This window comes from Haliotis cracherodii, unplaced genomic scaffold (assembly GCF_022045235.1).
Source record: "Haliotis cracherodii isolate W230 unplaced genomic scaffold, xgHalCrac1.p SCAF_14, whole genome shotgun sequence".
NCBI lineage: Eukaryota > Metazoa > Mollusca > Gastropoda > Lepetellida > Haliotidae > Haliotis > Haliotis cracherodii.
The window spans coordinates 38120560-38136891 of NW_027266269.1; the positions used below are offsets into that span (position 1 = coordinate 38120560).

The 16332-nt window shown below is 41.8% G+C and overlaps 1 protein-coding gene across 6 annotated transcripts in view; it reads right to left on the minus strand.

The window, feature by feature from the left end:
- The window catches only part of LOC139461230 (chitin synthase chs-2-like), a 37509-nt gene that overhangs the window by 4638 nt on the left and 16539 nt on the right, over positions 1-16332 (minus strand). For 4 of the 6 annotated variants that reach the window (XM_071242864.1, XM_071242866.1, XM_071242865.1 and 1 more), the window contains exons 12-22: positions 14409-14556; positions 13282-13479; positions 12194-12281; positions 10960-11117; positions 9988-10085; positions 9316-9483; positions 8202-8352; positions 7453-7506; positions 6391-6549; positions 5317-5442; positions 2000-4040 (exon numbers count right to left, since the gene is read on the minus strand). In XM_071242864.1, coding sequence (XP_071098965.1) covers positions 3667-4040; positions 5317-5442; positions 6391-6549; positions 7453-7506; positions 8202-8352; positions 9316-9483; positions 9988-10085; positions 10960-11117; positions 12194-12281; positions 13282-13479; positions 14409-14556 — 1722 coding nt within the window. In that variant the 3' untranslated portion in view covers positions 2000-3666. Of the gene's footprint in view, positions 1-1999; positions 4041-5316; positions 5443-6390; positions 6550-7452; positions 7507-8201; positions 8353-9315; positions 9484-9987; positions 10086-10959; positions 11118-12193; positions 12282-13281; positions 13480-14408; positions 14557-16332 lie in introns of those variants that run through there. The other 2 variants (XM_071242869.1, XM_071242868.1) reach the window with 2 other exon arrangements.

A 16332-nucleotide genomic window follows, 5' to 3' on the forward strand; every position in this document is an offset into this window, starting at 1 on the left:
TAGGCCCCGCGCAAAGCCCCACATAATGATTTGAAACATGAGTTTGTTCTCGGCCTTCCCCCATTCCGTTTGGAGGGCAGAATTGAGACCAGCAACACAGTCAGTGGCATCTGATGTCCCCTGATCCATGTCCTTGATCCACTCCCGAGCATGGATGTGACAGCAGCATAATGACAGCACATTGTTCTGGTTGAGGTGATATTTTTTACTGGTTAAACGACAGAATTTCGGAAGAGTGAGAAGAACTAATCATGGGATGGCCTTCAGCTGTATCAACTGGGCTCTCTCCTCGAGCCTTAGCCACTAAAAAAACAAATACAATCTACTGACATGACAAGGAATTTAATTACAATATAAAAAAATTTGGGACCCTCTAGCAAAAAATAAAATTGGATGTCAAAACATATTCTGTCATTAATAAAAATATTAGCACAAACACCGCCAACATCCCACCCTCATTACGTCCTCGGATCATGGGAAGATAATATTTTAACATTATAATGAATTAAATTAAAAAATTAAAAATATATATTTTAATTCTAGAAGACGTTTGCATTATTATTGCATCGTGTATATCTTTCTTCTGGGAACAGTGTTTGGAACCACCACTCCTGTCAGTGCTGTACTTCAAGCAAATATGCTATCACAATACTGTAAACATAACCTGCATGAAACACGGAAACCACCAAGCATCTCAACTCCAAATAACCCAATATCGATAAATCCCATTTCCTAACATCATGGTCTCACCGGCGTCCGCAGTTTGAGTGAGTGAGTGAGTTGGGTTTATCGCCGCTTCTAACAGTATTCCAGTTATATCGCGGCGTGTCAGCTTAATGTGGGAGGAAAGCCCGAAGTGATGCAGGTCTCAGACGTTTACCACTTCGGTGAAACCCACGAACATGGGTATGGTGCTGACAAACCTAGAAACATAATCGGGGCGAACCGGGATTCGAACCCATGATCATAGGTTTCTGGCGTACCCGAGGGACGCAAATCTGCACAGCGAAACGCGGCGCCTTAGACGACTGGGCCACCTGTGCCCCCGTCCGCAGTTTGAGGAACACAACAACGTTTGACTAAGTTGTCCCCTCACACCATCCCCACCCCCTCGACCAGCTATATGACACTGACAAACGCGAATTCCTTTGACTACCATAATGATACATTTCGTGAGCCATCAGTGTGACGACTGTAGGACATATTCAACTCATGGAGTTGATGAAGGCGGTGTTCTCAACTTCTAGAAATAATTTCTCAAGCTGGTATTTCTGAATGAATAATGGTTGTTTTTGTTTTCGGGTGCTGTTTGAAAATAAATTTGAACATAATAAACACATTGATTAAATACTTCCCGTTGTGTTCTAGGATAACTACTCGATGACCGAGTTTGTGCTCGTGTCGCGTCGTCTTCTCCAAGAAAGGCGCCAAAAATCATAGTGCCCTCTAGGATAAGTTGTCAATTTACAGTTGCGTCCCTTGAATAAAATGTCCGACATGTTACCCGACGCTGTAACAGCGTTGGGCCAACGTTTGAAATCCGACGCGACTCTGAAAAAGATTGCCAACGTCGGAAGTGGTTATCCTGATCGGTCGTGTGATCATCGCTGTGTATTCAAGTCCATCCAATGGATCAGTACTTGGAGATTAACAATATCAAAACAGAAGTTCCTTATTTATTGTTTGTTTGTTTGTTTGTTTGTTGTTTAACGCCGCGCTCAGCAATATTCCAGCTATATGACGGCGGTCTGTAAAATAATCGAGTTTGGACCAGACAATCCAGTGATTAACATCATGAGCATCGATCCACGCAATTGGGATCGATGACATGTATCAACAAAGTCAGCGAGCCTGACCACCCGATTGCCTTTAACGACAAGCATAGTCGCCTTTTACGGCAAGTATGGGCTGCTGAAGACCTATTCTACCCCGGAATCTTCACGGGTCCCTTATTTATTGATTAAAAGATTAAAAAAAGATAGAGTTTGGATGTCAGTACTGTTTTACTCACGACAAGAGAATAGTTTAAATCATAGATCTCATGAACACAATAAATTGGTGTCTTTAAAAGAATACCTGAAAAAGATGTTGACATAATAATTCTCAAAATCAAAGGTACAAAGAAAACAAATGGTGATATGTGTCAAAATATTTGTAAAAAACATTGACTAATATAAGTGTTGTGAACAGGTGATGTGTGTTATATTACAGAGGGTATTGAATGCAAAAGAAGAAATAGTACAGTGTCTACAAAGATTAAGTACATTGGGTCACCTAAACCACCCCTTCCCTTTGGCCCAATACCCCTGACAAAATATATACATAGGTCACGAGAGGCTGCCTTGCCAGGTTAACCGATTCGACCAATGGGGATGGAATACACTCGAGCGTTTTAATACCGATCAGATCAACTTCATCCTATAAATTCGACCGATCAGTATGTAACTGTTGGAATGCTTGCCTGACCTGCTTTGGTCTGTTTCCGGCACGTTATTACGTCTCTTTGTTATATAGCTGGGAATAAGCGAGTTTATAAAATCGATGGACTTGTACGCATATCACTTACACGCGCACGAGTGTATTGTTTACGTCATCCGTATGAAATTGATGACGTCATTCGAATCTTATTCTGACGTACAGTCGGAATGACGTCACACTAGAAAAGACATCATAGATGAAGATTGTTGACATCATTCGAAAATTGTGGTTTTCTATGACAGCAGACCTGATCAGTGCATTTTTCTAACTGGGAGCTCAACATTATTAAAAAATAAAGGTATATAGATGATCTGATATCGTTCAATAATCATCAAATAGCCACTGATGTTTCCCTCCTGATCTAGAAATATAGGAGACCAGTGAGACCGCCTCTTCTGTTGCATGTTTAGATCTATGCACAAGACTGTATGATAAGAGGGATGACTTTAACATTCCAACTTCCAAAACACTTGAGGTACAACCGAGCATGCTTTTTCTATCAAACTTCAGAGAGCGTCATACGACTCTTCCTGAAAAGCTCCTTGATCACGGTAACAACATTCAAGGCCTCAGTAAAGTTTAAAAAAAATTATGGTAGACATGTGGACGACGCATCAGTGACAAAAACGATGTCCGATGTAATTCACTATTTTGACCAGTACCATATACTCCAGTACTTTGTACAATTGACTTCCCTTTGTATGTGTTTGTGACGGTGATCACCGGTGGGTAGGATACGCTCACCTTTTCGCGAACACCTAATTTGATAGTGATTCATAAACACATGCTCAAGATAAAGTCGGAATCGTTCAATCGACTCTGCTTTTGGAGATAAGATTTTAGATGAATATGGGACGGGTTTTGTCGTTTTCATTGAATTAACATATATTTTACTTTATCTGGAGCCGTTATTCCTTATTGCTAAAAGAACGGGCATTTATTTTTGATGAAGTCTATATCATTTCACAATGTACAGAAAGGGTATTTCGACAGTTGGGTTCTTTAATTACAAAGACCCATTTCAAATAAATATTTTGTGTAGCGAACCAATAGCACGGCAAGAATCATCATGCGTCCCTTGAAGTGTCCATGCATCTCTAGAACTGTCATGGCTCGGAGCCACTGACCAGAGTCTTATGCACACACGCATCACACATGCGACAAATCCCTTTCACTGACACTGGTTAGTCATGCTTCCTGTGGGTCATCTGAATAGAGAAACCTCCCAGACAAGCCCACCTGCTTCGATTGACTATTCTGTAGCAGCGGCGTGTTTTCAGAGATGCTGGCAAAGGATCGGGCCTTCTTTAGCTTTTGTCTCCTCTTGGCCTCCCTGATCCTGTGCTCATCCCGCCGTAGGGTCTGGATGGCCTCCCAATCGTCGTTGGTCTCAGTGTCGTGCAGGCGGGTGGCGCCTCCGAACGACCAGGAGGTTTTCATGGGTGCGCCATATTTGAAGGGGGCTCTGGCCAGGAAGTGAATGAGTGTTGAGATGCGGTGGATGATCATGGCCAGGAACTGGACCAGCAGCAGGGTGCCGAATATGAACAGAAAACTCAAACCTGGAAATCATATTTATGTAAAGTTGATACAACATCGGAGATATAGATACATGGTTTAGATACAGCTTTGACCACTACAGTGAGAAAGGTGAAATAGGGTTTAACGTTGCGTCCAATATTATTGCACTTATATAGCCACGTGCATGAATTTTTGTGAGGCTGATTTTACTAGTCCGGACTGATGCCGATTTATAGTGCTAGCATACTGAGATACCATGCCTCAGTTTAACATGAATACCCCACTCAGACCCAGTGTACTGACACAAGTCTTGAGTACGGACATACGGACTTTCGTTTTTCGTGTTTTAATAACCCTCCCAATCGCTTCCTCGTTCTCAAATAGTCTTATGGGTTTATGTGCCCTGTCTAGTTCAAATGTTTCTCCGATTATAGATTTTCGTCGGAAATGTAATATGGCCTCCAATATGTCAACGGGCACTATGGGGCAACATGTCGCCTGGGGAACATCAAATTAATTTAGTAGACACTACGAGGAATACGAAATATGTAAGGCAGATATTTTATTTGTGCATGGGGACCCTATCTTCCTTCTAGACTAAACAGAGAGCTCATATAGGTGGACTACTGCTGATTGTGACTTTCAAAACTCAGTCACAAACTAACTCGTTTCAAATGAAGTGCCTAAGATGTAATATGTCTCACTCCCACACCAGTCATAGTGAAGGGTCACGGCGTAGTTCTACATACCTGGTGGGTTTGTTCCTAGGATAGTGAGAGTTATGTTGTACATACCAAGTGGGTTTGTTCCTAGGATAGTGAGAGTTATGTTGTACATACCAAGTGGGTTTGTTCCTAGGATAGTGAGAGTTATGTTGTACATACCATGTGGGTTTGTTCCTAGGATAGTGAGAGTTATGTTGTACATACCATGTGGGTTTGTTCCTAGGATAGTGAGAGTTATGTTGTACATACCAAGTGAGAATCACGTTGTACATACCAAGTGGGTTTGTTCCTAGGATAGTGAGAGTTATGTTGTACATACCAAGTGGGTTTGTTCCTAGGATAGTGAGAGTTATGTTGTACATACCAAGTGGGTTATGTTGTACATACCAAGTGAGAATCACGTTGTACATACCAAGTGGGTTTGTTCCTAGGATAGTGAGAGTTATGTTGTACATACCAAGTGGGTTTGTTCCTAGGAGAGTGAGAGTTACGTTGTACATACCAAGTGGGTTTGTTCCTAGGATAGTGAGAGTTACGTTGAACATACCAAGTGGGTTTGTTCCTAGGAAAGTAAGAGTCACGTTGTACATACCAAGTGGGTTTGCCCCAAGGACAGTGAGGTTTCCTTTAGAAGCCAGTGTGGTTATGAGTATCAACCACAGCGAGTTGCTGACGGCCACAATCATGAGCCAGGAGTTCCTCAGATCGCTCAGTCTCGCTATGGAGAAAAATGAAGCAATTGAACCAAGCAATTGTTTTATCATGTTTGTTTTATGCTCCCCTCGTCCGATTTCCACCACGTCTGAAAGCAAGGGAAAAACATGCAGGGGCAAGCAGGGCATGCCATTATTGCTGTACGGGCTGACCGAGATCAGTGAGTTGGCTGCTCGTTAGAGTGAGTGAGTGAATATGGTTTTACGCCGCTTTTAGCAATATTCCAGCAATATCACGGCGGGGGGACACCAGAAATGGGCTTCACACATTGTACCCATGTCGGGAATCGAACCCGGGTCTTCGGCGTGACGAGCGAACGCTTGAACCACTAAGCTACCCGACCGCCCCGTGCTCGTTAGATTTGATATAAAGCATACATAGAAGCATACTGGGAGATAATAATAGGAGGTGGTTACATGGCTGCTCTTGACTGCCAACGATAAAGTTTAACAAAAACATTTTCTCAATGTTAGTAAGTGCGTGGTTAGGATGGAATGACGCCAATACGAGAAATAGAGCATAAAGCATATAAGGACTGACGAGAAGCTGATGTCTCGGTCGGACAATACGGTGGGTCGCAGGATTTCCACCCAGTCGAATATTCACATTGAGCATTTAGTGGTAGATTAGAACTGGAGCAAACCCTTCTTGTCATGCACCCGCAAAGGTCCCAGTAAAAGTGGGTCTTCAGCAACCTCATATGAAGGATTTATGGTCAGACTCGCTGACGTCAATCACTGGACAGTGGCGGAAGAAAGCACCATGCTTGTTACTAGATGATGAAATGGATAACTTAATTGCGAATTCAGCAATGGTCCATCAATGTGAATACGACCTGTACACAATTGAGCCTGCCAACCGATCCAATTAGTCCTGCATACAGTTACCAAAGGTTGCTGGGGACCTATTTCAACCCAGAATCTCAATAGGATGCATGTTGTGTAGTTGATACCTTTCAGCTCTCCTTCAATACCAAATGCCTTGTTGCCAGGTTTCAGTGAATCCTCGATCAACTGTTTCCAGAAATCGTACTCTCCAACGTTAGACTTCCTGAGCAGGTGCTTGGGAGATCTGTCGACACGTGCTTTCATGACTATGGCCTTCTTCTCAGCTGCAACAGTCATCAGGTTCTATAAGTGTGCAGCCAGAAGCCTCAGCTTTTGCGTGGCATCTGAGTATACAATGCCAGGCACAGAGCCGCCACGGGAGGCTGGGGGTAACTAGCACTGATAGTTGAAAGAAAGGACATAGCAAAGGACAAATGGAAGCCAGCTAGGCGATCTTTATACTCCTTATTGACTTGACAGATTTCAGTTCTACCCGTATACTTCATCTTAAACATAAAATATAAACATTATTTTAAATATTTTTTTATAATAATTATTTTTATCTCATAAATCAATCTACATTTCTTTTAGAAACATCTGCAAACAGTGTAGCTGGAAAACAATGTGTGATAATTTGGGAGGAAATCATCTGAGCTTTTGGATGTTGATCATGATGTGCTCCCTGCACACACTGGTTTGGTGGTGCACGTACACAACTGATTCTTGCCAGGTATGAACAAACAAAACAACTTGCTGGATGACCTGATAAATATGTGGTGTGAAGATTATAATTATTCGACTATTATTTTCAAAATAATTCAACACGTTTGTACATTCCCAGTGCCTTGCTTCCCATAATATGACATGGTTGTCTCCTTAAGAGTATAGTATGAATTTTGGAAAATACTTAAATATGGTTTGTCAGTTAGAGGTATCAAACCACAATTAACCCCCTCTGATAGAAACAGCCGATTTGACGGCCACATATATTGAGCGCCATATTTTGTTTCAGGGCTGTTGTCGGCGGTCTCAATCCATGCCGCTTCATTCAATATATTTGCTAGCACCACAGAGTTCGGATTTAATTAAGTTATGATGAAATGGAGATAAACATTACAAATATAGTATGTTTATCTCCTGATTAACCTACTGAGCTAGTATTGTGTTAGGTGAGAAGCATAGCTTACCTTCCGTTGGCTCCCTCAACTTCCGTATGGCGTACAGAAGCCTCTTGATGTGCCCTGCAATAGAAACCCAGGCCTTGGAATAATCACTGTCCATATCACAGTGTGCCCTCCCAGCTCTCCACCCCGTAGATTGTCTGATCCAGACTTGCACAATCCCGTCATTATAACTGGACCAGTTTCCGATTGCGGCGTTAAACATCAAGCACACAAACAACATACAAGCAAAAGAGCAAACACCATAAGTCTGGAGTAATGCAAAAATATGTTGACCAACATTAACTCTAATCTCCCGATATGTCTGGAACAACGCAATAAGTCGTGTAGCATCAAACCTACCTATTCTCCTTCCCTGTACAACCTCCATGTTGAATTGATACCTGATTATATTATTATATTAGAACATTTTTTTGATATCCATAACATTATTTCAGCAAATAAACTCAGTCCTGTAACATCCAAGTATGGATCCCCTAAAATGAATCAAATGCGAGTGTATGCTATTACATGTTATTATATGCTAGAATATGTTATTAAATGTCATTATATATCTTATATTATGTTATGATATATATACCGGAAGTGACCCAGTACAAACCACACGTTTCCTTCCCCTTGTTGAATTCATACCCACTTTGCTCTCATTACAGGACACTGGAACATGACATACTTTTGATGAAATATAAAAACACCGTTGTTCATAAAAAGGATTCAAAATAGCAGTTAAATATGGTATAATAATAACATCTTACCAGCTTTGATGATCTTCAGCTCCCTCTCGATCTCCTTCCTTCCAAAGCCCTTCAACACACTCAGATCTACTGGCCTCTTGATCTGGTTCCTCTTGAAGTTGTTCTTGTACTCAGAGAGACCGATCGTCTCCAACCATTCTGTCACACTGGTCTGAAACAAACACATGGGTGAGCGAAAGAGAGGGAGTTTAGTTAAGCGCTTCTTTTAGCAGTGCGCCAGCTAAAACCTGGAAATCCTGAAGCGAGGCATATCGTGGACATTTACTAATGTGTTGACACTTATGAGCATAGGGTTGCTCGAACGCCCTCGTGTGGTTCCGGGTTAGCGAAACCTAGGAAACTTATTCGATCGGGTTCCAGGCTTGGTGTCATCCTGTACCTATATCGTGGCTCGTAATATCAATCACTGGATTGTTTGATCTCATTCGACCCAGGATCATACTATTCTTTTGGGGCGTTTTGGAAGCATCGCTGCGCAAAAAAAAGTTTAGCTTTTATACACATGATATGACACAGTAGTATTCGTTTATGTCAAAGTGAGTGAGTGAGTGAGTGAGTTGGGTTTAACGCCACTTTTAACAGTATTCCAGTAATATTATGGCGTATCAGCTTAATGTAGGGGGAAGGCCCGAAGTGATGCAGGTCTAGGACGTTTACCACTTTGGTGAAACCCACGAGCACGGGTACGGTGCTGACAAACCTAGGAACATAATCGGGGCGAACCGGTATTCGAACCCACAATCATAGGTTTCTGGCATGCCAAAGGGACGCAACTCTGCACAGCGAATCTCGGCGCCTTAGACGACTGGGCCACCCGTGCCCCCATTGAGTCAAAGTGATTTACACACACACACACACGTTAATATCCGGGGTAGTATAGGTCTTCAGCAACCCACGCTTGCAGTAAAAGGTGACTATGCTTGTCTTAAGAGGCGGCTTACGGGATCGGGTGGTCTGGCTCGATCACTTTGTTGATGCATGTCATCGTATCCTTATTGCGTAGATCGATAATCATAGACGTGATTATTTACAGACCGCCCTCAAAGAGCTGGAATATTTCTGAGTGCGGCGTTAAAACAACAAACAAACAAACACTTAGGACCATTCTGCTTACCGGTACTTCGTACTCGATCTCAAAGGCAGGCAGTAACTCGATCATCTGCAGCAGGCTCTGTAGAGGACCCTGGCCCTTGATGCCGATGTTCTTTAATTCCTTCTCGGTCATGCCGGTTATGAAGAGGGTGTTGTCAAACCCATGCCTCCTGAATACTGCACCATAAGCCTTATGGACAGATACAGAAATAATATAGCTGTAGATTACTTGGAAGCAATCACATTTAGAAGAGGAGCTCAGTTTCGAAAGTGAACTGTTTCATAATTAGGAGATGGCTTATGATGTGGCTTATCATAGCTAGTTTGCGTTTACGGCATATTTAATCTGTTTCGGTGGATAATCTACACTGTTTATTCTCTAGCATTGGCAATGTATAAATATTACTCATAACAACTGAGATACAGGAGTGTTACTCTTCTCGCACTGTAAGGATAGAGATATGCAGATACGAAATTGTGTTTCTGTGCTTGGAAGGAGGTGATCATGTACTCAATTACTGGGACAAAAAGTTCAAATGTATATATCTGAAATATTTATGTTCATCCCAGCTTTCTGACCGACTGAGTGCCGCTCCTTGTGATAATGGGAGAAATAAAGTACATATATACAAAACTGAATGTTTCTGATGGGGGAGCCATCTATGAGAGTACTCCTATGTGTAACTGTTCATACCCTGAGTTCAGGCGGGAGCCACTCTTCGACAGGGATGGGCATATACTGGTCCAGGTCGTCCTCATCCTCCACAGGGCGCCTGTAGTACACAATAGAATCTGAAAGCATAAACAGTCAATAACGATGAGCTACTCTGTTTAAGGGGAGTGTATGCCTGAGATGTAGTGCGGGTAACTTTATGCAACCGGAGAGCAGAAGGTCGGGGTTCGATCCCCGGATACGTCATTACAAATGACGTTAAAAGATGGTACTTGTTGTTACCCTGTCTGACGCTTGGCGTTTAAGGGGCTAAAACAAGGACTGGTCGGCTCGGAGTCAGTATACTGTGGCTGAGTGGGGTATTCATGTTAAACTGCGGCATGGTATCTCAGTGGGTTAGCACTTTAAATCGGAATCAGTCCGGACTAGTTCAAGCAACCACACACACACACACACACACACACACACACACACACACACGTGCAAGTACGTCACTATATAAGTGCAATATACTTGGACGCGACGTTAAACCCCATTTCACCTCACCATCTTAAGGGGTTTCTGGAGATGCAAGTAATCGTTCCGTCCGCTGACAGAGGGGATTAACCACGATGTGATCTCGTGGGTCTCCGCCTCATCATGTGACAGTTACCTTCCTGTGTTACCGTGTCATATTTTGACTGAGTGAGTGAGTGAGTCAGTCGGATTTAATGTGATTTATGTGGTCATATGATGTGACCAGTACTTTGTCCTGCAGAAGTCTCAGGTACTTGAGCATCAGCAAATATTTTGAAAAAATACTGATTGTTATAAAATGCGAAAACTTTATCAATAAATAAAGTAGTAAACAACCATCTGCATGCTGGCAAGAACACTTTGTAAGCTATATTGATGCTACATATTGCCTAAAGATGCATCAAATGCAGATATTCTGTCACAATGTACACGTGACAATTAGTACTCATCTGACAGCTAAACTATGTGGGCTAATACCTCCTCCTCCTCCTTCATCAAACACTTGTAAAGATGGCTGATCGGGGATGTCGCCGCCCAATGACGTCCTGAGATCGTCAGTTGACATCCATCTATGAGTCTGAGGCGCGTCACGTGGGTGTGGCAGATCCTCAGGTTGTTGCCGAGGCGCGCAACAACTTCAAGAAAATAATACAGCCATAAAAACAAATAATAGTAATAATATAAGCGCCGTATCATATTCCGAGAATATGTTCATATAACTATTTAATTATTAGATTTAAATAAATCCTAATCCGAGTTGAATCAAACTGCATTTTCAGCTCCCTGGGGAGTATGCAAACAAAGCCGATAAATATTGTTATCATCATGGAGCCATTTTGAAAACAACTTTTATCAGCCATGCATATCCATAATACAATGAAACTCGAATATGTATCGTTTGTAGTTGAGCTCAGCAAGTAAGTTCCGTTTCTTGCCATCATTTAAGCTGCTTCTTTGATACGACCTTCTTAATCGTGAACTCAGATTAGCTCAAAATGCACTTTAGGTCTCTGTAAGGGTCTCTGAGATTACCGATCCGAGAGAGGTGAACGTTGGCATGTATGTTTCACCCCATGGCGATATATTCTGTTTAAATCAATATGGCCAGTTTAGTTTTTTCCTCATAATCACTAAATGGACTCGTACATTGGATATTTGTTATGATTATGGACATGGTTACATGACAATGACTTCAAGAAGATGTCAGGCATCATGCCAGGCAACCTTCCATGTCACAAGCGATGTTTCGATTTTAACTTCAGAATCAATCTTCAGAACATACTGAACCCAATTGTCTGAAAATCAGCATCAATGTTTGTCTCCATTATTAAATCAAACTTCCCTTTTCATTAAACTCAATAAAACAAAATTGGTGTGAACGCCATGAACATATCTCCGTTTATGGTTTTGTGCATCCTTTGGATTTAATCAAATGGGAGAAGAGGTGACGTGTTAATGAACAGACGGAGACACAGTCCTGGGAGACATACACTGGTTATCCTGAATTTAATACACGGTCATACAGGATGATGGTACAGCATGGTGAGTCTCGCTGTCTTGGTTGATGCATGCCATTGTATCCCAAATCCATGCTCATGATGTCAATCACTGGTTTGTCTGATACAGACTCGGTTATGTACAGACCGCCGTCACATAGCTGGAATATTGGTGGGTGCGGGGTTAAACAACAAACAAACAAACATGGACTTACAAGAATATGTTCTCCAGTACCCTCCTAATGCTGCTGTACCAGGGCTCCCCCTTGACGGATGTCTCAGTTGTCTTTTCCTCCCGTGTTCCTGATGTGACATGAACCGTCAGTATAAAATAGCCCCCGACTCTAATATTTGTCATTAACATGGATAAGAATCAATCTTGTCAACTCGTTCATCAATTTCCAACATTCTCCCATTCAAAGTCGTTGTCTCCATGGATAGTTTGTGTCAAAAGTGGTCCAACGAAATCTCTGCTCGACCAAATGGATCGGATGGTCAGGCTCGGTGATTTAGTCGATTATGTCATCGTCCCCAAAGACGCCATTAAAAAACGACTGGTTTGTTATCAATACTCGGTTATCTATTGAATATATATGAATATTGAAAATCTGATATTTATTTGTAATCTATACACGGGTAATATAATGTCTACACTCTCGAATACAAAACACAGCGTCAAGTGTCCCTGTCAGACTGTATAGTATCTCAGTGGACAAGCACTACAAAACCGGGATAATTGCGAAGAAGTATAAGCAGCCACACACACGTGTGCATAGTTATGTGAGTAAAATAACCTTTAACGCGATGGTGTTTATTGTGAATTGAAATCTCTGATTGACAATCAGAATAAATTATTTAAAATATTTTTTGCACTGTAATTTTCGGTGCCTTTTGGACCAAATATTCTTGGGGACCTTGGTTTGTTATTGTTGTTTTATGCGTCAAAAGAAGCCGAATACTTATTGTCTCTTTTACACTTTCATCAGAACATCCAGCAAATCCTTTTTTTTGGTAAACTCTGAGCCAAATTAATGTTTTGCACTATAAATTGCAGTGTTTTGGGGCCCAACAATTAAGTATTCTTGGGGTCCTGGCGTCAAGAGAAGACGAATTATTTTCTTTGTCACACTTTTATCAGAACATACATACACCAGCAATTTTTTTGTTTGTAAACACTGAGCCAAATTACTTTTTTAGTATTTTCTGGAACACAATACATTAAAACATCCCAGCGTACCCACAATATAAAATTGTGCCTCTTCTTCAAGTGTTTGCTTACACAGGTGCAGCAGCTGTAACCTACCCCAGCTTCTGTCTGTGATGTTGCACACGCTGTAGAGCATCAGTACCAGGTACCCGGATGGAAGACACAGAAGGTACCAGATACCGTTGACGAGACAATAGCATTCCCTGGGGTGCAGCATTGCAGCAAGGACAAAAATACCCACGATTGACCCAAAATAGATCGTCGTCACCGACACGGGAATCTCAATACCGACATCTGTGAATAAAGCATTTTTTACATGAACACCTGTATGTCTGAAGAGATATTGAAAATAAATGCTTTCCTTAAAAACTCATGAACTTCTATGAGATACAATCGAGCATGCTCTTTCTACTAGGGGCTGTCGGGTAGCCTAGTGGTTAAAGCGTTCCCTCGTCACGCCGAAGACCCGGGTTCGATTCCCGACATGGGTACAATGTGTGAAGCCCATTTCTGGTGTCCCCCGCCGTGATATTGCTGGAATATTGCTAAAAGCGGCGTAAAACCAAACTCACTCACTCACTCTTTCTACTAGCATTTCAAAGAGCGTCATAAGATTCTTGCTGAGAAGTTGTTTGATCAAGCTTACAACATTCAAGGCCTCAGTAAATCTTTCAAATCTCTTCTGGTAGACATGGGGACGACATTTCCAAATTTGAGACAAAGTCAAATCAGTGACAAAAATTATGTCCGATGCACTTCCCTATCTTAATTTTTTTTCAGTGTCATTTAGAAGTTGGTGTGATGAAGTAAGACAAGCTCTATGGTACACGCCCCTGAGGTTTTAAAGCATACTTTAACGCGGGAAACCCCAGTGGTGATCTGAATGCACATCCCCAGAAGGGGTACAGGGACGTATACCCTAAGGTTTTAAAGCATACTTTAACGCGGGAAACCCCAGGGATGGTTGTTTGAAAGGAGTGTACATACATTATAAGAGTAACCTTATGACGTTCAGCGGACCCTATGTATACTGCTCTGTTATATTCTGAGATATTGAGTAAGTACTTGTGATCACAAAAGCATCCCTTCATGTGTAAAAAGCTGCGTGTTTGAGGTTCATTACCCCCAATCACAAAACAGACGTTACTGATTCCAACTCAGCTTTTTTATCCCTCTGCAAGTAGTTGTTTCAATGACCCAAAACATGTGTCGGAAATTCTGACCTGATGGTCTGACAGGATTGATGGTCGTGCTGCCGTTGGTGTCGGGGTTGTTCTCGGACCTGTCCAAGTCATCCACAATCTGTTCCGCCGTCCCAACAGTTACAGCCGTCATGACTATCGCGTAGAAGAACGTCAGCAGCTTCGCCGCCTGCAATGTACGAACCTTTCAGAGAATGATCTAGAGGATACACGTATAATGTCTTCAGTTTAAAGCTAGGTTAACTACACTACATTGAGGTTTCAAATCTACAGGTAGCCGCGTTCTAAATTGTAAACACTGAACGCTTGGGGTTAGCGAAAATACTGAATGAAGGCTCACGGATTTAGTTAACTGTTTTGAATGGTGAGTGAGTGAGCGAGTTGGGTTTAACATCGCTTTCAACAGTATTCAAGTTATATCGCGGCGTGTCAGCTTAATGTGGGAGGAAAGCCCGAAGTGATGCAGGTCTCAGACATTTACCACTTCGGTGAAAACCACGAGCACGGGTATGGTGCTGACAAACCTAAAAACATCCTGTAAACAGCTTTATTTCTGCGCCGTTAAAATACTGCGAATACCACACCAAAGACAATACTGCGACGAGATATTTTCGCGAGTTGCCGTGTTGAGATGACCCCTAGATTACCAAACAAAAGACAGATTCTCTCCAAACCTGAAGGGATTGCGACCAATTATCAAATACGATAATTGACTCAACTCAGTGTCATGACTGAGTTTGAATGCAAACTATATAAGAAGACACTAATTGGTCTGTTTACACTGTCATTTGTGATGTAATGTGTGACCATTTTGCATTCATTTGTGTTTTTAACTTATTGAGTAACTTGTGGTTCTGGTTGATGATTTCTACATTTGATGACGTGTTGCAATGAATAAAGTATGTATGTATTATTTATACTTATTTTTGCGTTTTTAATTTTTGCGATTGAGTCTCGTTCGCAAAACTCGCAATAATAAAAAGGTCGCAAAAAAAATCCTGTTTACAGTAATCGGGGCGAACCGGGATTCGAACCCACAAGCATAGGTTTCTGACGTGCCCAAGGGACGCAACTCTGCACAGCGAATCTCGGCGCCTTAGACGACTGGGCCACCCGTGCCCCTATTTTGAGTGGGAATTCAGGAATCACGGACAATAATCTCTATACAATGAAATGCGCTGCATGTGCCTGCGCATTGTTTTACATCGATATGCCATACTCTCATATATGGCAGGCGTAGACAGTGTAAGCTATTTTGTCAGCAAGCATGTCGTGGGCACCCTTAAAGAAAAGTAGATAAGTTTTAGTTCTACACCGCACGTCATAATTATGACGTCTCACTGATCATTGTGACGCAGACAATACGTAGTCACAGTCGGCTACAGTAAGCTCTTTTTGTCCCACAACTTAAAATGTCTCTCAGTCCATATCTATCCTATGTTCTGCAGAAAGTGTATAAACACACATACTCTGAGTGAGTGAGTGAACATGGTTTTACGCCACTTTTAGCAATATTCCAGCAATATCACGGCGGGGGACCCAGAAATGGGCTTCATACATTGTACCCATGTCAAGAATAGAAACCGGGTCTTCGGCGTGACGAGGGGACGCTTTAACCAGTAGGCTACCCGACCACCCCACACTTTCTTTGAATATTGTAGTTAGGGTAAATCTGCATTTTATAAGACATGTATATAATTGTACATTTCATCATTCACAAATACCTACCGACAATGACTGACAAAGAAGTGTTTTCCATTAATATTATATTTAACGGTGATATTGTCATCACATCTGATGTTTCACTGAGAGGTGGTTATTGTGATTTGATACCTCAGTAATTTTCAACTCATGGTAGACTGTATGCTAATTACATGTAGATCGGAATTAAGGTCAACTAAAAAATATCTTTATACTTCATTTATAATTGTGTTTTTATCTTCTA